The sequence below is a fragment of the Xiphophorus hellerii genome, chromosome 13 (genome assembly GCF_003331165.1).
Source record: "Xiphophorus hellerii strain 12219 chromosome 13, Xiphophorus_hellerii-4.1, whole genome shotgun sequence".
Classification (NCBI taxonomy): Eukaryota; Metazoa; Chordata; class Actinopteri; order Cyprinodontiformes; family Poeciliidae; genus Xiphophorus; species Xiphophorus hellerii.
In genome coordinates, this window is record NC_045684.1 from 24,019,111 (window position 1) to 24,045,020 (window position 25,910).

Sequence of the window (25,910 nt, forward strand, 5' to 3'; positions counted from 1 at the left end):
CAGTTTGCCCCAATACGATCCAAACTAATTTCAAGATTGTTTTTTTTTTTTTTTTTTTGTCAAACCAGATTTCAGCCAAAAGCAGAACGAAGACAAAACACAAAACAGGAAACAGCAATCGTTGATGTTGCTTGACAGAGTTAACCATCAGTTTACCATGCTCTGAAATTGGCAGCACACAATTAGAAATCATTACTCTGCACCTAACAGCTGCTGACAGCCATGGGCACGACAAATGGGAAAATGAAAAGATTATAACACAATCTACCGCTCCTGCACACATGCTAATTCCCTCGCCAGCTCTAAATAAATCCTTTTTTTTCTGTATCTATCTATATATCTACATGTCAATCTATCAATTGATTATTGTTTTGGTTTTTTATCAAATTAATCACCCTATAGCAATGTGATTAATTACTATGCTTAACTTTATAATCATTGTAGAAGATTTTTAAACAAAATATCTCAGATTTCCAGGTTTTAATATTCAGGAAGGTTTAACAGAAGTCATTTTGTTTCAAACATAATTCAGAAATGTTAACAATAAACTGGTTTTACTCCAGTGGAATGATAATTCAGCGCTACAAGTACATATTGACATTTACATACACCACCACTGTGGTTGATTAATTTAAACACTTGCTCTGCTGATAATCTCTCAGAGTTGGTGTGCAAGTCGCTTTTTTTTTTTTTTAATCTAAACACCAAATTCTACAGCAAATCTACATGTTACGATTGTCAAAGTCAAGCTAGCATAACTGACCTGATTCCCTTTCCCTCACTATTTGTTTTTAACTAAAACTTTTTCCTGACCATGTTATCTGGCTGCGGTGTTGACAATTAGCATTGAAGCACTGCGTCCCTTTTTCTTTTATATATCACACGTACATTTCAGATTTAGCGAGCTACGTTGACAGCTTGACAGCTAAAACCAACGGCAGTTATCATCGGCAAGTAGCTTTTGTGGCGTAACACTACAAGGTGTCCCTATATATGTGTGTGTATATATACACACACCTACACAGACACACGTTAATGCGCATTTTCAACTATTTTCTTACAACCACCAACACTGCAGCACTTCCATGGTGTTTTGGGCTGCTTGGGATGTGCACAGGTCGCTCACTGCAGCTAATGTGCAGTGGTCCGGTGGGGCTCAGGAGAGTGCCCTTAATGAGCCAATTCAGAGGAAACAAAATAATCAAAACTGAAGGGGAAGCGTATTAGACTGGCTGAGTCAGTTGCCATAATGAGTACAATACTTTCTTTGTTTATTCTTTTTTTTTTTTTCCCCTCCCTCGCCACTGAGCAGACCCATTTCTTTATTTACTCAAATGTACAGCCATATAGCTACAGGGGCTCCGTTTAGGTATGGGCTTCAAAAGTCCACAGCTGAACTCTAATCTGTGGTTAAAACCCAGCTGCAGGAATTGCACATCAGTTTTAAAGGGTGACTGTTTGTAGGTTTCATTACGTTTGGGCTGAGCATGAAATCTTAAAAAAAAAAAAAAAAATCTTACTAGGGCCAGATTTATGCAGCGTTTTGCCAAAGGTATTCACACTCGTTGGAATTATTTACATTCAGACACAAACAGCAATGGATTTTTATTGGGATATTTTAAGACAAACTTACATAAATTAATGAATAATCGCAAGTGGGGGAAAAGCGACATTTTCAATTCTAAAAACCTTTTTCGCTGCCAAATAGTTGAAATAGACATGTGAGCTCATCAACAAAGGTATTTATTGGTTTCAATCTGTTATTTCAGTTATGAAGCCATCAGATTGGTGAAAAGCTATATTATACCAATTCAGCTTTGAAGTGTTAAAGGAATCCCTGATCATTCATTGAACTTCTTTCGACATGTGGATGCTGACATTAGCATCGAGGTGTTATTTTAGGTTTGAATAGCTTCACTGCGAGGCTAACTCCTTTAAGCACAACTTTCACACAATAGTCATTACCAGCGTAGCAACGCCGCTACTTAGATCGTTTTTTGAAGCAAAAACTTTAAGCCCGGTGGGCCAAAAGAAGCGACTCCATCGTCCATTGCTGTGTCCTGCGGATGTCGCGTGTACGTCAGATCTAAGAGCCTACTGGAAACGCATGAATACAAAGGTTCTGGACAGAAAATTGAATATGTAAAAAAAAAAAAAAAAGAAAAGTGGTTGTGTTAACAATCTTAACAGATTAAAATCTATGTAACTAATTAATCAAAATTAAAGTGTTAAAGTTCCAGCCCTAATAATTGCATCAAGCATGATTGTGAAGTGGGGGAAAAGGGTTGTTGGTTTTCAAAAATGGTTGGCAAACAAAAGAAGTCTAAAACTCAGGCCCGTATTCGATGCTTTGAATAACTACCTTTTGCTCCAGTTACTGCAGGTTTGTTTGATTTCACAGCTAAAAGTGAGAGACGCAGAGGAACCCCTTCTGAACAGGAGAGAGGCTAAAACTTTTAGTCGAGTAAGATCAGCGTTACTTGAAAATATTATTAGAAAATATTATTAGAAAAAAAGCGATCATGGGAGAAATCAACTCTTGCTAGAACATTTGATTTAAATACCTTAAATCAATGTAAAAGATTAGAACTAACTTGTTATCACATCTGCACTCCTCTAGAGTTACCATGAGAATCTTGACATTTTTTCTGTTAATGGTATCTTAGCCTGGTCCGTCAGTTTAGGTGGACAGTCATGTTGATTTGATTTTCGGACAATGTTACTGTTTTCTAACCTTTAAAACATTAGAAACTCCTCCATAACTTTCTACTTGACCTGTCTGCTATGTTCCCCAGCTTTCAGGATGCTGTTTGTTCCTTAATGTTATGAGTCTAAATTGTACATTCACTAATAAGGTGACCATTTCAAAGTTATGCACAACTTTATGTTGGTCTGGCGCATAACATTTACATAAATACAATATAGTACATTGCAGTTTGTAGACGTAACCTGTTGAGATTCTGCTATTTTTCAATAAATTGCTTGCAAATCTATTTAAAAATATGCCAAAATGATGAGCTTCAGAGAGTTTGTCGATTTTTAACTTATTTCCGTCGTCCCCGCATTCAGAGGAACACCAGAATGCTGACTACAGACAGAAACCGCATGCACATAATCCCTCACAGATGGACAGCTGAACAGTGATCTTACTTGATTCTGCTCTGAAAGTCCACCATCATCCCCCAGACAGCGAGAGGACATCTCTTTTAAGCCCAGCAGAGGATTTTCATCCTGAAGAGTTTGCAGGTAGCTCAGAGCTTCAAAAGCAATTGTTAGGTTTAACAGTCAGGAGCATCTTCCCATCCCTCATTCCCGTCCGCCTTCTCACCCAGCTCGGCTGCGTTGCTGCCCAGCAGGGTGCCTGCTGGAAGGAAAGGATGAAGACATATTGTCATCAAATCTTCTGTGGTTGTGTGTTCATAAAAAAAAAAATAATAAATCTGAGACGGCACTGGTCCACTGAGAATAAACCAGAACATCTGTCCAGGAGTTGCAGCTGACTTCTAAGACTCCATCTGGTACAGCTACACCAAACACCGCAGACCCCCGTGGAGCCGTCATCCCACCGCTGCACATCATTTTAGCATGTCCCAGCAAGAATGATAACATTTCAGACATGCTAGCACACACAAACCTGTGGTAGTAAATTTGTGACGATTTAATGCCACAAACTGCTTGTTTTCTCAATTCATAAAGGCAGAACTTGTAGATAATGTAACTGTGTAAATAAAACACCACCAGAGCCAAATGGCACCCCGCACCCTTTAAGAAGGTTTGTTGAAAATGAATAGTCAATTTTTTAAATGTCATTAAAAATACAATGCAAACTTATAACAACAACCGCTTAGAGCCAAGAGTACGACTTAATTTACTCGCTATGCTAAAGAAACAACTTAACCTTTACTGGAAAAGAGTTTACCCTCCCATCATTGGCGGCAATGCTGACTAGCATAGCTAGTACACTTCTCCAGCGAGGTGTAGGGTGCTCCTTCTTCTTCTTCTTCTTCTTTTCTATTATGGCGGACCGCAAACAATTTCGAGGTGCATACTGCCACCTACTGTACATGAGTGTGTAGCGACATTAACTCGTTAAGTGTTTTTTTTTTTGTTGTTTTGTTTTTTAACTTTGCTCATGACAGGCTCTGCTGACAAGGCTGTAGCGGTAGCAGAGAGCCAGGGGAGATGAGCAGTTACACAAGATTATGATGAACAGCGCTAAGACCCGCCTCCTGGCTCCGATTGGTTGTTTCTAGTTAAGGAAGGAGAGGATCACGATTCCCCCACTCCTCCCCTCCCCTCCCTGTCACCTTCATACCATTATCAGGACATAATGACAGTTTCAACAAATATGTAAAACAAATAAATAATAAAAAATATATATATATACATTGAATTCAATGAGAAAGTGTGTCCAAACTTTTGGTCTGTACTGTATATATATATATATATATATATATATATATATATATATATATATATATATATATATATATATATATATATATATATATGTATACAGTATATATTGTGGAGCGAGAAAAATTAACAAAGTCCAAACCTTGTTAAAGAGGAAGAACAAAACACAGCTTTATTTTACATCTGCACAGATGGAGAACTCAGAAGAGATCTAACTAGACAAAGGAATCACCTCTCTACATATACTGTATACCGTCCTTCTCCCGCAGACAGAGTGTCACCACCAACATTCCCAAGGAGCTAATCAGATTAATACACACACAGAGAAAAATGCAACTTTCAGTTAAAAATGGGTTTCAGACAGAATATTCTGTGTCTAATAATAATCACTGAGCCGTCGGTCTGGTCTTGTCCCTCCGCAAGGTATGAAAACTATTTACTTATCGCCTGTTGCTAAGCTTCTGACACACTGAGACAAACTGTGAAGGCTAAAAAGAGAAACAATGACTCTGTAAGACTGAGTGAGACATAATAAACTAATTAAACATTGTAAGATTAATATTAAATAAACTTCTAATAAAAGTAAACACACTGTAAATAATTAATTTATTGCACAATATATATATATATATATGATACAACTGTATGATATTGGTTTTCTGCTACTGACTTTTCATGGAAATGTTCTAGTGTTATTTGGGCTGGAACAGAAAATAAACACCTGTATTCAAATGACATAATCTTTGCAGAGTTACACTGGGATTAAATGAGGCCACGCCTATAAATTAGCTCTGGCCGTCGACTCAAGCTGTGTTGCTGCTATGAAAGACTCTGCTGAATACATCAAGCATACCATAACAATTTGGTCGCATCATGCTGGATGATGCATTGTTTGTTTCCTGTGCTGCGCTCTGATTGGGTCTTCCTACCCCCTCCAACGCCTCTTTTGGGCTAGAAGCCCAGAGACCATCTCCTCATTTCCTGACATTCGGAAGACAGGATAAGGAGGTGGAGATGAGCTCATCACTCCATGACATGTAGAGCAGCAAGACCAGGAAGCGATGAGATCAGAGCCTGAATGCCAAACCCTAACCCTATATTGGATAAGAAATATGCATTGAAGTATTTGCACAAATTACCTGACCAAAACCTTTTTTTTCTTTTTGGAAAATTTCATTTCAATTTTCCAAGCCACACCTAGGAATGATTACCGCCAGACCTGTACAATCAGGAAATCCCTAATTAGGCATAAAATAACATAAAATAAATAGAAGACTTAAAAAAGCAGCACATCATGACCCACTTTGTGTTTTGGGGAAACCGAAAGGCTGAGTTTCCAGGGGTCACCAGAGGTCAGCCTGCCTTCCCACCCCCACATTAACGAAATGAAACAGAATTCAATTCTATCCAAGTTTATTTGTATCGCACATTTCAGCAACAAGGAAGTTTAACGTCACAAAAACAACGCAATCGACACAAAGGTGAAACAAGCAATAAACATTACATTTTGTCAAATGACATCAAAACCATCAACACGTCAAATTGATGAGCTGCTTTTGCATACAAGTTTCTCCAATTTGTCCAACTCAAAAATATCTCACAGAAATATAGCTTAAACTTCTCAATATGGAGTTAAGCAACAGTGAAATAGAAAATGTTGAAATTATGTCCCGGAACCATAAAAAAACGGCTAAAAGAAGGTTGCCACGGTGCTGGATTGCATCTACGTATTTGCTTCCTCAAGTGGAAGTTGAAAGATCAGCAACTATTTTTACTTAGGTGCCATCAGGGGGTGTAGGCAGTGCTCCAATTAATTTGTTACGACTTAATCCCAAAACTGACGATGGGCAAAAGTTAATCAAATGCAAGACAAAACTTGGCCTCCACCAAGAACTCTCAGCATCTAGAGAAAATCTCATTAGTTCTACTCCTTGGGGATAACAAACAAAAAGAACTAAACTAAAGGAAATTAATTCTAAACATTAAACTTAAAATGTAAGTTGTCAGAAGAAAAGAAAAGGAGAAGTCGACGTTCTGCGAAAGTTATTGGACAAGATTCTTCAGGGAGTCATGAAGATCTGCTAAATATTTGCACCACCAATATAGCAGAAGCACTGGAGAAAAGGTGCAATTTATATGAATGCATCCCCTGAGAGCTAAAAGCTTTACTAAATTACACAGATATCCAGTAGTTGCTAAGAGCATGTGGCTACCGAGCTCAGCCTCCATGCAAAGAGTAACTTACCATTTCCTGCAGGTGAAGGAGGTTCTCTGGAGTTGTTTGAAATTGTTTGTACTGCGCATGCATTATTTACAAATGTGCACAATTCTAGTCATTTATACTTACAATTACATCATAAGACAAAGGAAAGCAACTGGAAACAAAGGCAACTCTGACATTTCATGTAGTAGGGCACATAAAATCTGAGCGTGCGGTGCGAGTACAAAAGCGTAGAGTGCGCAGAGGTTGAAAACTCCCTGCCAAATCAAAAAGCTACAGCCCTTCAAACTGTATGTTGCCTCTAGAGCAGTGGACAGAAAGATTAATGGAATGGGTTTTCAAGCATTCCAGACTTAAAATATCAAATGAAATACTAGAGCTGCAAGCAGTTGTTAACGGGTTCCAAGAAGGACCGAGCAAGTCCACCCCTACACATACACTCTCCTCCCCTCGTCCTGTCAGCGCCAAGGCTTTTCACACGTCCACTGGGTTGGGAAGCATCAGACACAGAGGCGTAAAGAACACCACCACTGGACTCCAGAGCAGTGGAGACATGAATCTCCCTCTGACAACACAATAAATGAGTCTGGGTTTGGAACTACTTGCTTGACTGCATTGTTAAGTGCAAAGAGAACTATCATGTGGGGGGTGCATTTTTTCCAGAAGTTGCACTCTGGCCCTTGGTTCCACTGACAGGGAAGCTTTATGTAGCAGCCAACAAGAGAAAGCAAGACACTTTAGTCAATTTCATACCCCAAGCTGTTTGGGAACAGTTCAGGGATGGTCCCTTGTTGTTCGAACAAAGCTGACCACCGGTACACAAACTGAGAGCAATAAAGACCTGGATGAACGAGTTTGGTGTAGAAGAACTTGACTTGAACTCAACCTGACTGAACAGCTTTGGGGCGATTTAGAGCAGGAGTCCTCAAGAGCTACAGCGGAAATGAACAAGTCTCTCAATAAGAAGAGACCTTCAGCAGACCTGAGTCAGTATGACTGGGCATCCGACTTGGCCTACTAAGGATTTAGATTGGGGATAACTTTCGGTTTAAATGTAGATGAGAAAATTCCACTAGAAGGAATGCTACTTAGACTCAGCGAGAACAGTGGGCGAAAACCTATTTAAAAAATTGTGCAGACATCAGAAGACCTGTTAGAATGCTTTGTGAGAGAAATTCGAGTAAATTTGAATCAGACAATCATTTAAAATCCTGAAAAATAACAGAACAGGAAGAAACGGGCAGCGACTCATTGACATTTAATTTGACCTGCTGCTAAACAAAACATTCTGCAGCTACAGATGGAATAAACAAGCCTCTGAATTCATAAGTAAGATGACTTTCTTTTTTTTTTTTAATGGAAAGTCCGCTGATAAGAATTCTGTCAACAAGTCACGCTCGTTCTGTTCCGTGTCCTGAATCCATGTTCTGCTCCCACTGTGTGCGCACGCAGACGGGCTAGGTGCTAAAACATGACAGCAGTCTGAGGGGATGATGCAATTGAGGCTGTGTCACACCAACAGTGACACATTTCCAATTAGATCATCTAAACTCACGCTGCATGTGGGTCATCTGTCTCATTGACCCGTTTTTGCTTCTCGGGTTTATGAAAAGGTTTTCCACACGCATCGCTTCCGTGTCATGTTTCGGAGGTAGACAATCCCTCGACTTTCAGCTGCCCTTAACACAACAATGTTTACAACGTGTTCTGTTCTCCCTAAACTGGGCTGCACACTCTGCCAAGCGGGGCTGTAGAAATGACTATCCGAGCCTCTGCTTTCAGGAGCTCGTTCCTATCTTTTCAAGCATACTACAGTACAACACCTACCACTTCTGACTCAGAAGTCCTCTCTGCTTTGCCAAACTGTTTTAGAACAATGAGTCCTCTATGTGCGGTACAGTGGGCCATGATGTCTGAATACACACTGAGGCCCGATTCTGGATGTAGGAGGAGAGATACTGTCTCTCGTCTGTCCCACCGCATTCGTTAAGCACTAATCGTGAAGGCCTGCTGCTATTTTCCACTGTCTGTACTCACGACTTTAACACTCCATGCACCAGCCCAGATAAGCCATTAGGAACTTAATGTGCTCAGTGGGTGAAATGACGAATTAGACCTTGTGCCTTGGGATCTGTGTAAAGACAAATAAATGGGGGTGAAGGTTAAGAAGGTGAAGCTACATAAGGGGTAAGGGAAGTTCTTTTCTTCACCCTTTCCAGAAGTGAGTGCTGCTTAAGGTAACTGAAGAGGATATCTTTGTCAATCACCTAATTGGAGTGTTTGGAAAGCCTGCCTTTCAGTATCAGTATGACAATCCCCTGTTCAAAAAACCATCTGACTGTCTTACTTTGGCTGGTGTACAGCTTGGTTTTTGCATTGTACCTCACAAAAGGTATCCTTTGGACATCTTCACATTTAGTCCCATCACAACCACACAGTTCAGCGCTTTTTTATTGGAAGTTTAATGAGATGAACCCAAAAAAATACTGAATACGTGAGCCGATGACAAAATATTACCGTCTGCAGCAATGAGGAAAGCTAATCGTGGGCTGAAAGCTACAGGGCCAGAGCAGGAGGAACATCTCCAAAGTTGGGTACCCAAAGAATGTGCTGCCGGTGTTCCGATGAGCTGTGTGTGATGAGCAGATGTTCCTACCACAGCGCCTCTGTGCTACCTTTCGAAAATGCTGGAACAACCTATTGGCGCTTGTGAATGTTCCAGTTAGGTTTTGATGCCCTAGTTGCCAAAGAGACTGATATAAATTACTTTCTCGATGTTACCGTTTCATGTAATCCAACCACCTCTCTATGACCCCACATTTACCCTACATGCATCTCCCCTCCACTCTGTTGCACACTTCACCGGCGGAACTGCGCAGCAGAGACATGACTTCAAAACCAAAGTCAACATTTTCTGTGAGTTTTTATTGGTTTTGAACTCAGTGATTAAAAATTAGAATGGCATTCGTGGTAATGATTGGGCTATATACACTTCTGACTGCCACTGTAAATGTTTTCTGTAGAGGCATCAGGCCTTCGTTGCCTGAGAATAAATAACAAAAAAACAAATTTATGAAGAGAAGCTTCATGTTAAAGCAGAGGCAGATGTGATGTTTCCAGCATTCAGGCTGAAGCTGATTAATGATCCTGATTTATTTGCCATTGGATCCGATCGAAGGCAGATGCCAGATGTTAGGTGAATGTCACTGGACTGCTTTTGTCTTTGTGTCTGCTCAGCGTCTAGATCTCTGAAAAAGTTAAACAAACCTTCACTTTGGCTCCCCAAACCACTAACTTCTGCACGGTCACTAAATCAACCCTCCCATTGATCACTAAGCCTTCACATGCAGGCAGAGTCGACACAGGGATTTATTTGAACTTGCTGTGTTATTGGCAGACTTGAAGATGTATATGGCTGAGGCTGGTGTTTGGAATGTGTGTCATGAAAGGCGGCCTCCCTAAAGCACCCCCCCCATTAAAGACCTACGGTGCTGTGCTTGCAGCTGCCTTACATGTTATGATCAGTCGATTTTGTGTCAGTCAACAGTTTATCTGCTGATTGGAGTTTAATGGGGGCAGTACCCTGTTTATTCGGCCAGGGACCCCCTCAGGGCAGAGATGTCCAACAGTCTACCCCCCGTACAGCCAGACATCATTTAACCCAGCGCTGACTGCCCACTTTACATGACTCTGCCATAATCTGTCTCTGCCCATAGGACATTGAGGGGGTAAACCTAACAAACCGTCATTACCGAAAGTGCTCTAAAGGCACCACACGTTTATACATATACACACCCAAAACAGGATGACATTGTCCAGATCTCAAGCTGGCCTCCACCCAGAATCTTGCAGCACCTTTCCCCACATTCCAACAACCATCGTTGTATTTTATGTATAGTTGTGAGAGGGAAGGAAAAATAATACGTGGTTTTATTTGTTCACAAACTGAAATCTGCAATGTGCATTTGCGCCGAGCCGACCTTTAATTTAACAACCATAAATAAAACCCAGTCCACCAGCATGTGATTTAATCTTGGCTTAAACCCACCCAGGCAGCATAGAGTGTTCCGACAAAGTCCTCTGAACGTTGCCCTGAACTTTTGGCGAACGTCGACTGCAAAAGTTCGATGAGCGACAAAATGAGACGCCATTAAAAGTCGGGCGGGACTTTTAAATTTTTTTTTTTTTTTTTTTAGCAAATTCAAGAAATTTGATCAAAGTTGATGGGACAGTGCTGCAGTTCTTTATTTCTATTTGTGAACATTTTCAAAAGGGTTTTATTTTTCTCCCCTTTGCAATTAATTAATATTTTGTGTGGGTCTATCACATAAAATACCAATAAAATACACTGGTGTTTGTGGTTGTAACATGACAAGATGAAAAAAGCACAATGGGTATTTGCAGTTGGGAAAGTGCACTGTGTCAGACCAAACTTTCAAGCTGGCTTCATTCTTTGGCTGCAGTGAACCAACAGGCACCGTAACGTCCAATAATCTGACCTAACAACATTTTATTTATGTAACTCGGCAATGAAAACCAGAAACCTCTCCTCTGAGACAATATCTCTCTTTACCGAGTTGGAAGTCGCAGCAAATCTAATTTTTCGGATGTCAGAGCTTCTTTGGTGGAAAAAGTGGAAAACAGAGCCCAGATGAAAGTTGTGTAATCTGAGATTTACACGGGAAAAGAAACGGTGCTTTCCCATCTGTTTGTGATCCCACATTAACTTTACATCCCACCTCCTCTGCTTTTCACTGAAAGCTGGCAGGGGATGGGACGACAGTTCAGCCTCACGCCTTCAGCTTGGTTGTTTGCCGCCTCTGACGTTCCCTTGGATAAAACTGCGTCTGCTTCGTTTCGTTCACCTGCAAAAAGGCAACAACAGGAAGTGGGATCAATAGGAATACATTCCAACTAGTAAAGGAAAAGTGTGGATATTTCCTAAAACTCACATCCTACGATGATTTTGTCTTCCACCTCGCTGGCGGCACATTTCTGAAAACAAGTGCTTCAGTAGCAGTCCATTGGGACATTAAATGCACCTGTGGTGTTCAAAGGCTCGTTCATATGGATTTTATAGGTTTTTCAGTATAAAATTCTGCTATTCCTGTAATATCTCTACAGTGACTCAGTAAATCGGCTCAGCAGTGAGCGCTGATCCCCTCTCAGTTTGCTGTATGCTTATCTTACTTTACTGCAATATTATGAAGACTTTAATGTCCTGCTGTGCTCTCCATATGGGGTGGAGAAACATATTGGAAAAAAATTGTTTGCTAATGTAACCCGCTTATTTATGACTTAATCTAAATACTGGAAAATAGCAGAGCAAGTGTCTTACAGTGGTTTATGTTTGAACAGTTCCTGTCATAATGATTATTTCCCCTTAAAATGGTTTCTTATATTTCACCTTTAATATGGTTTTTGGGGAAAGTTACATGACAGAACAACAAAAAGAAGCTGCAATATTAAGCTTCAATGTATTTTCATAGTCTTCATGATTTATTAAAGATTCTGAATCTTTAATGAACAAAATTTTGCCCATTTTGCTTCTATTCATACTAACTGGGGAGTGTATGTGACCATACACTTTAAAGTCTTGCACAGATTCTCAACTGAATTTAGGTCTGGACTTTGACTGGGCCATTCGAACAGACACATATGCTTTGATCCAAACCATTCCATGTTATACACTGCCTGGCCAAAAAAAAAGTCGCCACCTGGATTTAACTAAGCAAATAGGTACAAGCCTCCTATTGGATAAGTACTGCATAGGCGATTATCTTTCAGCTGGCAACAAGTTATTTAACCCCAGCTGATGCAATGAGTAACTCCTCATTTCTTAAACAACCATGGCAAAAGACACATCCTGTGGTCGTGGAAAAGACATTAGTCTGTTTAAGAAGGGTGAAATCATTGGCATGCATCAAGCAGAGAAAACATCTAAGGAGATTGCAGAAACTACTAGAATTGGGTTAAGAACTGTCCAACGCATCATTAAAAACTGGAAGGATGGTGGGGAACCATCGTCTCCCAGGAAGAAATGTGGTCGGAAAAAAATCCTGAATGATTGTGATCGGCGATTACTTAAACGTTTGGTCAAATCAAATCGAAGAAAAACAACAGCAGAACTCAGGAGTATGTTTAATTGTGAACGCAAAAGCATTTCCACACGCACAATGCGAAGGGAACTCAAGGGGTTGGGATTGAACAGCTGTGTAGCCGTAAGAAAACCTCTAATCAGTAAGGCTAACCAGAAAAAAAAGGCTTCAGTTTGCTGGGGAGCATAAAGATTGGACTCTGGAGGAATGGAAGAGGGTCATGTGGTCTGATGAGTCCAGATTTACCCTGTTCCAGAGTGATGGGCGCATCAGGGTAAGAAGAGAGGCAGGTGAAGTGATGCACCCATCATGCCTAGTGCCTACTGTACAAGCCTGTGGGGGCAGTGCTATGATCTGGGGTTGCTGCAGTTGGTCAGGTCTAGGTTCAGCAACATTGTGTGCCCAAAGAATGAGGTCAGCTGACTACCTGAATATACTGAATGACCAGGTTATTCCATCAATGGATTTTGTCTTCCCAAATGGAACGGGCATATTCCAAGATGACAATGCCAGGATTCATCGGGCTCACATTGTGAAAGAGTGGTTCAGGGAGCATGAGACATCTTTTTCACACATGGATTGGCCACCACAGAGTCCAGACCTTAACCCCATTGAGAATCTTTGGGATGTGCTGGAGAAGGCTTTGCGCAGTGGTCAGACTCTCCCATCATCAATACAAGATCTTGGTGAAAGATTAATGCAACACTGGATGGAAATAAATCTTGTGACACTGCAGAAGCTTATTGAAACAATACCACAGCGAATGCGGGCTGTAATCAAAGCTAAAGGCGGTCCAACAAAATATTAGAGAGTGTGACCATTTTTTGGTGGCGACTTTTTTTTTGGCCAGGCAGTGTATTTTGCTGTTCAGAGGCGATGTACTGCCGTACAGTGGCTCGTGAAAGTATTCAAATATGACATTCCACATATTTTATGGCCAGTTAAACACCAGCTAACATGATGAATAGTTGCCCCAGCAACAGATCCTGATAGGAGTTTCTCAGAAACCCTTTATCTGGAGTGGTATTCAATAAATTGGAAACTGCATTTAGATGAGGCTGCTTGTCAGGTTAAAAGTGCCTTTTAACAATAACAACCGTTAAGCAGATATTAAATATACTTCTCATTAAGCCCACATTTCTCTATTAAAAATGTTTTTATTGGTGTGATGTAATTTAATTTCAAATGTCATGTTTTCATTAGCTGCAAGCAGAAAATCATCGTAATTAACAGAAATGAAGGCTTGAAAACACCAGTCTGTGTGTATAATGTGTTTCTCTAAGTGAGTACAGCGACTGAAATGAATGAACCTTTCAATAATATTATAATTTACCGAACAGGCCTGTACTGTGATTTTCATACTTAGCCATCTGTCTTTCACAGAGAATGTCATAAAAAAGAAACATACCCAAGGGGAAGTGGTTTTTGGGATAGAAATGCCTTTAGGATTTCAGAGGAAAATAGGCAGACTTGTTCGAAACAGTAAAAAGACAGTGATCTCAGCAGAAGATCACACCAGGAACCACTTGTCAGCTAAGAACAGGGAGTGCAGGCTAGAAATTACACAAACTCACCAAAATTAGGGCGAATTCACACCAGCCATGTTTAGTCCGCTTACATAGAATGTCCGGTTCGTTTGGATGGGTGTGTGAATACGCAAAGGAACAAAAGAGCTAAGTCTGGACTGCGTCTGGGTTCGGTTGAAGTGAACTTTGGAACGGTTCAAATACATATTGTAAGCCTCAGGCAGACAGAAGACCGCTCCAAAAGCAGGAAGCCAACTATAGCGCAGTGAATTCTGGGTAAACACAACCAAAACAAACGCATGAGTCTAGTGCTAGCGGGAGAAATGGCTCGTGATCTTTTGCCACAGACAAAAGTGAAATCCTACAACTGCTGAAATCTGACACTATTCCATCTTTGCTTACTTTTCATAAAAACGGAAGTCGCGCTCGGTGTCTTCTTCAGAGGTTTTCCTGTCGCTTCCTTCTGTGGTTCTTGTTGCAGCGCCACTACAGGCGAGGAGGGGGGACAGGTTTTTCAAACCGCACCAGCTGAAAATGTAGTGTCGCAAATTTGTTCCCAATTGAAATGAGTCTGCGCAGGGCTATCAGGTGTGAACACTCTCATGGATAATAAGAGGAACGTTTCTGGATCTGTATCTACGCTACCTCATAAAGGGCCGGTGTATGTAATAATGTTTCCAGTGAGTGGATAGCCACAAGGTGTGATTAAAAACAAAATCTCAAATCAGTGTCGGTAAAAAGTTAACTGACTTCAAATCAACTCTTTATTTTATTTTTTTAATTACTTCATTTATAGTAAACCTGTTATTTTCCTCTGGAGTGAGCACTCACAGGCATGCGCGCGTGTTGTGTGGGAGCTGTTTTTCTTGTTGGCCTCTATTCCAAGCAGACACCTTGACTTGATCTTGTCAGACTCACTCAGGTTCAGCCAGGACATAAACAAACTGCAATAATCAGGCATGAAGGTTAAGGGCACCGAGCGTTGACACGCGTGTCTTTATATGGGTCAGCGTGGCAGCGTGGCATCCGCGTCCCTTTATTTCCACCGACTCGCAGGTCTTTAGAAAACAGGGACACCTCACATGCTCTTTCAAGCCTGATGCGAGGCTTATGGCAGACAGGCGGCGGGGGCCGACTCGTCGTCTTTGGTGCCCGTGCCTCGTCTCGTTCTCATTACCAGGCCCGGGATGTCAGAGGGAAAAGTTGGAGAGGAGACGACCCCGGCCTCCTGACAGAGAGCGGAACGAGTGAGAGATGGAAATAATTACCAGCGTCTCCTGTGGAATAGGGCGTAAATTGATACACACTAAATACTGTACCTTAGGGGTCCCTCTCTGTGTCTTTCTCGTCAGACGCACGAGACAAATGAACGCATCCAGCAGGAATTAATTGGATTTGGGAGCAGTCTCCTGCACAATCCACCAGGACGGGCAAACATCCTCCCCTCTTTACCCTCTTCTGCCTCCCTTCCCTTCAGAACGCACACACCCACACACACACACCTCCTCTTCCTTTATTCCAGTCATGCCTTGCAGAAATGTCTACCACCCCCTCCCACTCATCAACCCATCCACCCCGCCCTGATGGATCAGTCTGTGTCCCTTTACCACACACACACACACCCGCACACACACGCACCCCCACACACCAGTGTACACACACGTATACACACGAGTGCCATGCTGCTCCCCAGTGGATTGCAACCTCTCTCTCTCTTGGATACAGCGTTTCCATGGCAGCCACGTTTTCTGCACGTGCGGAATCAGACGAGAGGACGAGATGGAAGAAAGAGGCCACTCCTATCGATTCACTGGCTGGCTATTGATTGGCAGTCTGCTGTGGCGGCTCGCTTACTAACGGCGAAGCGCTCCCGTGCATTCATATCTCACGCGCGCTTGGTAGAACGTAAACAAATGACATCATATGCGCACGAGTTAAAAAAAAAAAAGAAAAATGAAAGGGGGGGACAATGTATGTTTTCTTTCGATGGGCATCTTTTAGCTTTTATAAAGCTTACTGGAGGTATTTCTATTAGTGGGTGAAAAACATTAATAATGTGAAAAACAGCGAAGAGCTAGACAAATATCTACCTAACTAGCTAGTTAGATAGCTGGCTAGTTACTAGCTAGTTAGATAGCCAGCTACATATATAGATATTCATTTGAAAAATGAACTTGAATGCAGGCCCACAGCACCTCCATCTTACTTACCGGTGCATAAAAGGTGTTTTTGTTTGAATTTATTCTCTATTTCACAACCTTGAGTGTTGTCACAAGACTAAATATTAATCTCATCTGTCCAAAGCTCACACTTCCACACTGGTAGTAGGACAAACATTTTGGTGATATAGTGGAATGGTTGTTATGGAGACTTGGGAATCCCAAGATGCTACTTTTTGAACAAATGGTGTCCCGAGCTAGCCCTTGTTTTAGGGTCCTACAAAACGTGTTTTGCAATGAAAAGAAAACTTTTTCTTTTAGCTTTATTTAGAAACTAAGAGAAAAATAAACGGGTTTTTTTTTTCCTACCAAAAGAGACTAAGATAGATTAAAAAACAGTCTGCATATAGAGCTTTTAATGCTAAGCCCAACCCACGATGGTCCTAACATTATAATGAGCTAATGTGATTTGATGTATAGCTTTAGGTTGCAACTCCATGTTTTGTTTTGTTTTTTTTGGCCAGAAAATTAGACATAAATAACTTATAAATAACTTAACACTCAAAATCAATTGAGTGTTCATGCTGTCCCCAGAGGATGACCACCCTGGGTGGAGGGCCATACTGCCCATATCAAAAGTGGCACCTTTTTTCTTTTGACAATTTTCAAATATTCAAGAAACAAAGTTTAAGGAAAACAACTTGAGGGGCATTGCACTTTCAGTTCCAGCTGATTTTATTTCCTTCTCGGAAGAAAAGAAAAATTTAAAAAAAGACAATCTGTACAGAGGTCTGAGAGGCAGTGATTGACCCAAATGTTGGCTGGTTTTTGAGCAAAAGACATCAAACGATCTTGGCTGAAGTGGACAAAACATGATCAAACACAACATATTGCACAAATGGGAAAGAAAAAGAAAAAAAAAGGACAATAGAATTTTTTTTCCTTTCATTTTTTTTTCTTTTTTTCTTTTTTTTTTTTTAAAGGAAACTCCTGGACCACAATCATCTTCCACCAAAGATGGCCGTCCTAGTGCCTGTCGTTGATCATGATACATAAAAACACACAATCTTTGCTTATAGTACAGTCAGTTTACATAAATATCTTCATGTTATTCTTTTAAAAATCTTAAACACAACAGCTATAGCTACATATACCTGAATCTGAAATACAAATGCTATTTGCCATGCCATAATATAAAAAAAAACAAACAAAAAAAATAAACAAATAGCCTGCTATACGTAGCCAACAGGTACAGAAAAAGGTTAAATACTATTTTTTGATGCAATTTGCGCAATAACAGATGAAGCACTTCAAAAACATTTCCTCCTCCCTCCAAAGTCTAGGCAAAAGTGGAATGAGTCCAGTGGTTCAAATAAAACTTATCTCCAAATATATATATATATAAAAAAAAACAAACCAAGCACACAGAGGTATTAGCTCTATCCAAACAGTGACTCTTTATCTGGGATCTTTCACTTTGAGACTTCAGGTTTGAGAGTGTTTTGAGTGCGAGTGGACTGGAAAACACAGTCAGGAGGAGCCTCGGCGGCGCTTTGTTTACTCGGCTGGTGTAGCTGGAGTCACTGTGCCATTTAAGAAGCATGTGGGTAAATACTGTAAACACTGTGTGAGGTCAGATTGTGCCCCCTCTGCACGTCCAAACCACCAATGTAGATGCAAACGACAATGCTGCAGGGCTGCCCCCCCCTTTTATAGATTTTGTACAAAAATACAAGTAGAAAATCATGACACACTCAAAAATCTCTTTGAAAGTGAGAGGAGTCGGACACTGTTTTTTTTTGTGTGTGTGTGTGTGTGTGTTTTTTTTTGTTAAATAAGATACACTTCTTAGCCCTTCCGCCGCTGGATATACAGACAGGTGTGTGTGTGTGTGTGCACAAACACAAACGAGACCTGTACGAGAACAATACTTCTATGTATAAAAAAGTTTGGCCAGTATAAATACATCAATATATATAGTAATATATGTACGGAGCCGGGCTAAGGCATGAGCGGTATGTGGGTTGCTTGGTGCCCCGTGCTGGCCGGGGGTCCCCCCAAAAAAATACCACTATGTTATGAAATTTTAAAGGACAGCTTAATAAATGTGCTTGTTGTAAAGGCAGTACAAACATGACATCGATTTATGGTTTGTTGGAAATTTTTGGGACTTCTTTTTACTCTTTGCCCAGCTCTTATAAACAAATATGTGACATTTTATATTAAAATTAAATTACTCAATGAGTTTTCTATAACAGGTAAGACCCAGTGTTTATAAAACAAAACAAAAGAACAGAACTGTGTCTTTAAGAAACTCTTTGTTAAAACCAGTTTGAGAACAAATGCTGAGGGAAAAAAAGCATCAAGCATGGACAATATGAAAGAGACCTGCTGTTGTAGTTGGTGGGCACATGACCTCAACAGGAAGCGGGCCCCCTATTAAATTCTGCCCGGGGCCCAATATAACCTTGGACCGGCTCTGTACATATTTGGAAAGAATATCTGACACAAGAACTACAAAGTTGAAGAACTAGGCAGAGAGAAAGCGCAGAACATTGGTCCTGAATTGTGCACTGAGTGTTTTTTTTTTTTACGTTTCTGAAGTTTAAAGTCAGTCTTTGTTTTAAATCCTGCCGTTGAGAGAGAAGCTGGTGATAGTGAATTGTGTCCTATGCGCCCACAAAATGCGTAGTTGCGCAGCAAAGACAAACATTTTTTTGTCTCGTTTCACGCATTAAATAAGAAAATTCCTCCTCTTCCTGGAGAGCATGCGTGTTCACACTACAAATATTGAGTTTTGAGGAGAAGAAAAATGTCCAGAACGTGATGGTCAGTGTGGATTGGCTATATCTTCGAAAACACAACCAAACACAAGAGCTCTCCAAGTGTTCCAAAAAAGAGAAAAAGAAAACGAAAGAAAAAAAAAAATTTCTTACGGTGACTCAAAAAGTTCAGTCTCAGTCCTCATCCTGCATGGAACGAGTTAAACATCTGCAGCTCCTCTGCTTACATTCACTCCTCCTCAATAGGGAGGGCCAAAAGTGCCACAATCCAATAAATAAATACATTTTCTAAATAAATATTATATACATGATAATTTTAAGAATGCCATGATAAATACATTAAATAAATAACATAAATATCTTTAAAGATGAATGTGACAACAAATCATTAAATGCACCAATAATTAAAAGCTCTCAATAATTAAAACTTAAATACATGGATTTTAAATGTTACACGTTTATGGCACTGCAATAATTTAAACTGTGACTATAACTCGACAGCTGAAATCTGATTGTTTACCTTGCACAACAGCTCAACTGCCGACCAATCATTTTGCCTGAAGCAGTGTTAGCCCCGCCTACTGACTCTGTTGGGCGAGGCTGACGCATAAAGGTAAATTCTCCATCTACTACAGCACAGGATTGTGAAATGATTACAAACACCTGAACTATATGTGGTTTTAGAAAACAGATTTTAATCCTTTTGATACACTTAAATGATTTTACTGAAACAACTTAATATATCACAGATGCACTTACCTACTTATTTAACGTATCTATTTTTACTGTTTAAAATGATCACGTATATAGATTTTTATTTACCAACTTCCTTATGTATTGAATTGTGGCACGTTTGACATTCCATACCTCCTCCTCTCCAAATGCAAACTAAGCATTTCCTCCAGTCAAGCGCCACTGAGCGCTGTCCAAGTCTGAGCGCCGCATACCTGGGCTTCACCGCGCACGCAGGCCACCTCTTTTTCTTTCCTTTATTCACTCTTATTTATTCAAAAGTGAAAAAAATGGCGGAAATCTTCTTATCTTGTCTTGTAGAGGGATAGAAGAGTTCATACGTGGGAGGGAAGAGGGGGGCTGATTCAGTAGGTGAACACCAGGTTGGAGATGGTGGACTCCAGCCACTCTCCCGAGATCATCTCGGTGACCTCCGGAGTGCAGTAGTCGGAGAAGTCGAAGTGGGATCCCGCCCCGCACTCCCCGAAGCCCCAGTCCAAGTCCCGGTCCAGCTCGGCGTCGGAGAAGCCCATCCCGCCCAGAGAGGTGCTCTCGAAGCCGGGGCTTGGGTTCAGGTCGAGCCGCTCGTCTTCGAACTCCTCGTCCGACGACGCGGAGGAGACGGAGGAGGACGAGTGCGAGGCGGACGGCGTCGGGGAGGAGGCGCGTGCGTACCTGAGGCGCGCGGTGGAGCCGGGGCTGTGCTCCTCGTACAGGCTGAGCGGGTCGCTGGACTCCGCCGAGCTGCTCAGGGTGGGACTGGCCGGGACGCCCACGGAGGGAGGCCCGCTCTCCATGCTGCCCGTCCCGCCGAACACGTGGGCGCGCCTCGCCTCCCCCGAACCCGAGCGCTTCTCCGGGATCTGCCTCGCCCCGGACGCCGACCTGGATTTAAACGCCGCGGAGGCGTACTCTTGCACCGCAGCGCTCTTGCTGCTCCCCTGTTTCAGCGTCCTGCTCGCGGATTTGGACGCGGGGCTCCTCTTACCGCCGCCGCCGGCTTTGGCGCCGCGCTCCCCGCTCTTCTCCCCGCGATCCGCCTGCTTGCCCGCCGCGCTCCCGGACTTGACCTTCTTCCTGGGTCTGTACTTGTAGTCCGGGTAGTCGGCCATGTGTTTCAGCCGCAGCCTCTCCGCCTCGCGGATGAACGGGATCTTGTCCGTGTCCTTCAGCAGCTTCCAGCGCTTCCCCAGCCGCTTGGAGATCTCGGCGTTGTGCATGTCCGGAGACTGCTCCATGATCTTCCTCCTCTCGATCTGCGACCACACCATGAACGCGTTCATGGGTCTCTTGATGTGGCCGGTCGGAGTTTTGCACCACGCCAGGTCGCTGCGCTCCCGGGGGGAAGGGGAGCCCTCCGGGGCCGGAGAAGCGTCCATCTCCAGGTCCATGTCTCCAGTGTCCGTGGAGTCCCCGCCGGGGGAGTGAGCGTGGGTGCTCTCTGTGTGGCTCATGTGCTGCACCATTTCCTCCTCCAGTCTGGAAGCGCTCAGTCAGTGACAAAGTTTATGCGCCAAGAAGAGAAGTGGGGGGAGAAATCTCCTCAGCTATGAGTTGGAAGCAAATCTTAAGAAATAAAAGTTCACCCAAGTTTCTTCTGTCTTTCTTTTGAGTTCACTCCGTTTTGCCTGAAGAGACTTCCGAGTGACGGAACTTTTGCCGGTGCGCCTCCCGGATCAGCTCTCAACTGCCCGTGCGGCTGAAAATTCTCCCTGCGAGGCTCAACAGTCGCCGTTGCGAGTCTCCTATGTGAGCCCGGCTGTCTACAGCGCAGCTTGTCTGTGCGGTTGAGGAACCATGTGGTTGAATGGAGCAGCTGCGCTTTCTCATAGTCTCCCTGTTTCCCGTGCGCACTGTGATATTACTGTAAACACAACAACGCCGACCTCATCGTTTTATACCCTCCTTTCGAGGCGCGGGAGCCAATCGGCGCCTGTCTCCATCCTGGTTTTTCACTCAAACCACTCCCACTCGACTCCCATTGGCTGAATAATAATAATAAAAAATAAAAAAAAAACCGGCTAATAATAATAATAATGTGCAATGAGGATCCGTGTGTCTGACCTCATTCCTGTCAGACTCCACTGGAAGAATAGAACCAAGTCAGACTGTGAGCGTCTCGATCTATATGTTCCTGTTCTCTAGAGGAACACTGTACAGAGAAAAACAGCAGCAACAACAAAAACACAGGCTGTTAGAAACATGTCAGAGAAATGAATGTGTTTTCATTTAGAAACTTTATTAAAATGCACTGATTAAGCAGTGGCAGCTATGTTCAAACAGATGTTCAGCTGATGGGTCATTGGTTGTATTTTGACCTTTTGGTTCCGACTCCAGCAAGAGCTTATCGAGGCAGCAGCTCAGGGTGGTGAAGTTTGAAGGGGCGACGATAAATAGTTTGAAAATATATGTATTTTAATGAATGTAGGAACCTAAAATCTATAAGCGGGCTCTAGATTTTATTCAAGTCAGATGTAATAACATAATTTTTGTGCATTTCTTTAACATCAAGGTCTGGTATAGTTATTTAGGCCCTGGCCATACCTCAGGGGCCCAATAAATTAACTTCTCTTCTGCCTTTGCTGTACCATCCCAACGAATAGCAGCGGCTACTAGTTAGCCACCAATTAAGAACCATTATGGAGTTGCCCTCTACTTTTTACAGAAATTTTACTCAAATAAATCAGTGATGTTCTAACTATTATACTTCACACTAACATATATTGGATATATGGAACGTTGATGCAAAGTAATCAACATGCATTTAAAATTTTTCGATCCAGAATCATCTTTCCCATTTGCGTTTGGAACCTACATTATCCCACTGATCCGTATCCGATACGCCTGATTAACACGGACCCACCGCTCTCAAAGGGAGGAAGGAACTCTTAAGGGTTTGCAAGAAAAACCCTTTCATCATTTGTAATTCGTGTTAACAGAGTCAAGTTTTATTGGTAGCTTAGTAATTTCTGCTACTTTTCTCTGAGCTGTATTGTTAGCACGGCTGTTTGTAAGCCAAAAGTCATGTTAGCTAACTCGACTGTAAGCTAACAGTCACGTAACCTTACAATTGTTTCTCTTCCCCAACTTTCTCTAAGTACTTATAATGGTAATGGGCTTATCTGGAAATGGGGCCCCAGACGATGATCCCTAGTTGGGGCCTCTAATGGCTTTAAGGAGAAACAGCCACCTCTCTGCTGTGTCCTGTTTGGGAGTAGAATCAAGATTATCTTCATATTTTCTTTCATGAAGTAACCTGATTTGACCTCCATGTTAAAGACAGGCAAAAGACAAAACACTTTTTTTTTATTAAGGTATAAAACATTACAGAAATAATAACAAACCTTTCAGTATCCATTCTAACCAGGTGCATGTGGAACCTTTTCCCTGACAACAGCAGCTCAGATGTGAAGTTCCTTGGCTACAACTCCCTCGGGGTGCTGGTCTGACATTAGCATTAGCGCTGCCGCTAAACTAGTCAAACCTGGATTCACATTCCTGTCCAACACGGAGGAGTTCTCAGATACAACTCTTGGGACAGCTTTTAGGTTTAACTGAGTTCATATAGTCACATATAATCCTCATGACCTCCTTTACAGCTCACAACGAAAAACACAACAATATCTTCAGTGACTTTCTTCAACAACAAAGAAAAGTGTTTTGGCAGGATCAACTACCAAAACAATACATTTTAACCTGTAAAAAAAAAAGAAAGTTTTTAGGCAGAAATGCTTGATTAAAATGAAATAATTGTTATTCTTAATACGTCTTATGCACCAATATCCCTTATATACTGTATATATATACACACATATATCTAACATCCTCGTCCTCCTCTATACTTGGAAACCACATTAGCTTCATGTGGATGAAGGCCGGGCAGCTAAAATTAGATTGTGTGTCATGCGTGGTGGCCGAGAAAATGCTGAGAAAACACAAAGGAGGAGGCCACAACATGTTGCGTCAGTCAGGCTTGCCGTAGTATTTCAGCACGGGGCGAGCCCACCCAAACGTCGAGCCGCCCGTTGTGTTATTTGACAAACTGTTACGACACCGCCGCGCGCAGTGACATCACAGATGGCAGCTTAGGCGGGGCTTTAGAGGGACAGAGTGGCTGTGGGCTGCTTTTATTTACTCTCTACATGTCGGTACATTGTGGTGAACCAGATATATAGAAAGTAATTGTTACATTTAATCTAAAAAAAAAAACAAAAAAAACCCTTCAATCCTGCTGCAGCTTCCAGCCCATCTCTTTATGTTAACATGCCAGTGTCATGTGAGATCATATTACAGCCTGAGTCGCTAGATGTCAGGCTAGAGCCAAATGGAGCAGGCATTAACTGTGTGTGTGTGTGTGTGTGTGTGTGTGCGCGCGTGATTGTGTGCCAACATGTCCGTCTTGTGATCGGCTGCTTCTCTGCAAGTCTTGCTCTGATTCTGCAACATCACTGACAGCCAGAGTTTCCGAGGTTTACAACACCCGCCTGGTAGTCGGTGAAAACTACAATGAATTCGCAAAAAAAGAGACACAAAAAAACTCTTAAAAAATGCACAATCAACCCTGTGATCACATAAATCAAACACAGTATTAATAATGAACTTCTTCCGCCCTGCTATATATGTGTGGCTTGCCCCAATTACAAGCATGCACCTGCTCCTGGATTAGCTTGTTATCTCTATTAGTCTTCTTCAGACAGGCGCGCGCATGGCGGCGTGCTTGCGCGAGGGTTTGTTTAAACAGGTGTACTGGGTGTACCTGTAATCTTATCTGATGTGTGAGAAGCAGCTGTCAGGTAGCTTTCCACCAGCAGACGCACTGCTGGTGCTGCTGCGGAGCCCCGGCTCCCTGCGGCCCTCGTGGAGCCTGAGCCGCGTGTTTATCTCAAACTACGCCTGCCTCCCTCCTTTGTCTCGGCTCTGTTGATGCCTAAAGGGACGGTGTCACTACAATGGGAGGCCGGCGTGAACAGAGCGGACCAGCAGGAAGTGGGGAGCTGAAGAGGTGACGGCGATATGGGGCACTTCCACTTTCAAATTGCATTGCGACTGTGGCAAATTTGGAAATCGGTACATTCAAAGCAGAATTGTGGATTTTCTTTAAGTGACGGTCTGTCATAAACATAAGAAGTTAACTATGTTACACCCTCGGTGTCTGCATTTATAATAAATCCAGATTATTTGTTCTCTGGGGCTAAAGACAATTATTAGTCCAAGGCGGCCATGAACCGGGTGAACTTACAGTCTCAAAACGTGATAGCAGTTTCTTCAAATTCAATTTTATGAACCTTCATAACTCTGCGTGCTGTTCATTAAAAAAAAACAATCAAACAACTGATAACCATTTACATGGTAAATAGAGGTAGGAGGCATTGTGCCACCAAGTGTCTTCCTGTCTGAAACAAGTTCTAAGTGCGAAACATTTAAATTGTTCCGCACAGAGTACAGCTCTGACACCAGACATCCATCAGATATTTACTCGGACAGGAAATGCTTTGCATGTTCAGTTTTTAGTAAATGTTTCACACAGGAAGGTATTTTGCGAAGCACCACCTCCAACATGAATTTCCAGTGTAAATATTAGGCGTCGGTTTAAATAACCCAATTCAACGGTGATGATGGAGGCAGAAAGTTTGCTTAATCTGCTGTTACTTTAAAACAACTTTGGTGTTGCACTTCCTGGTCAGTCTTCAGAACTAACTAATCTGGATTTATTTAAACAAATGACTGCTTGTTGTTTATTACTTTTTAAGATAACTTTCCTTAAAACTCTCCAAACATTGTTAACTCTACTCTACAATTTCTATGCATGTGAAAAGAAAGGAATCATTTGCTGGTTTCAGATGTTTAATATGCAGCGTTTTTTTTTTTTTTTTTTGAATAAAACAAATATGAATGCCTAATATGTGATTGACCCTCAAGAAACCTGACTGTTTAATGAGAAAGCAGCATGTGCCTCTTCACAGGGGGGATAGGGG

The 25,910-nt window shown here is 42.0% G+C and overlaps 1 protein-coding gene across 1 annotated transcript; it reads right to left on the minus strand.

Moving 5' to 3' along the window:
• Positions 1–17,137: 17,137 nt before the first annotated feature.
• On the minus strand, positions 17,138–25,195 carry sox4a (SRY-box transcription factor 4a). Its single transcript, XM_032580829.1, has 2 exons — positions 22,000–25,195; positions 17,138–21,920 (listed from the first exon to the last, which is right to left on the minus strand). The coding sequence occupies exon 2, from the start codon at positions 21,399–21,401 to the stop codon at positions 20,301–20,303; it is 1,101 nt and encodes a 366-aa protein (XP_032436720.1). The 5' UTR covers positions 21,402–21,920; positions 22,000–25,195; the 3' UTR covers positions 17,138–20,300.
• Positions 25,196–25,910: the final 715 nt, after the last annotated feature.

Coding starts and splice junctions, on each gene's coding strand:
- sox4a (XM_032580829.1), bottom strand. CDS start 21,401: ATGGTGCAGCACATGAGCCACACAGAGAGCACCCACGCTCACTCCCCC.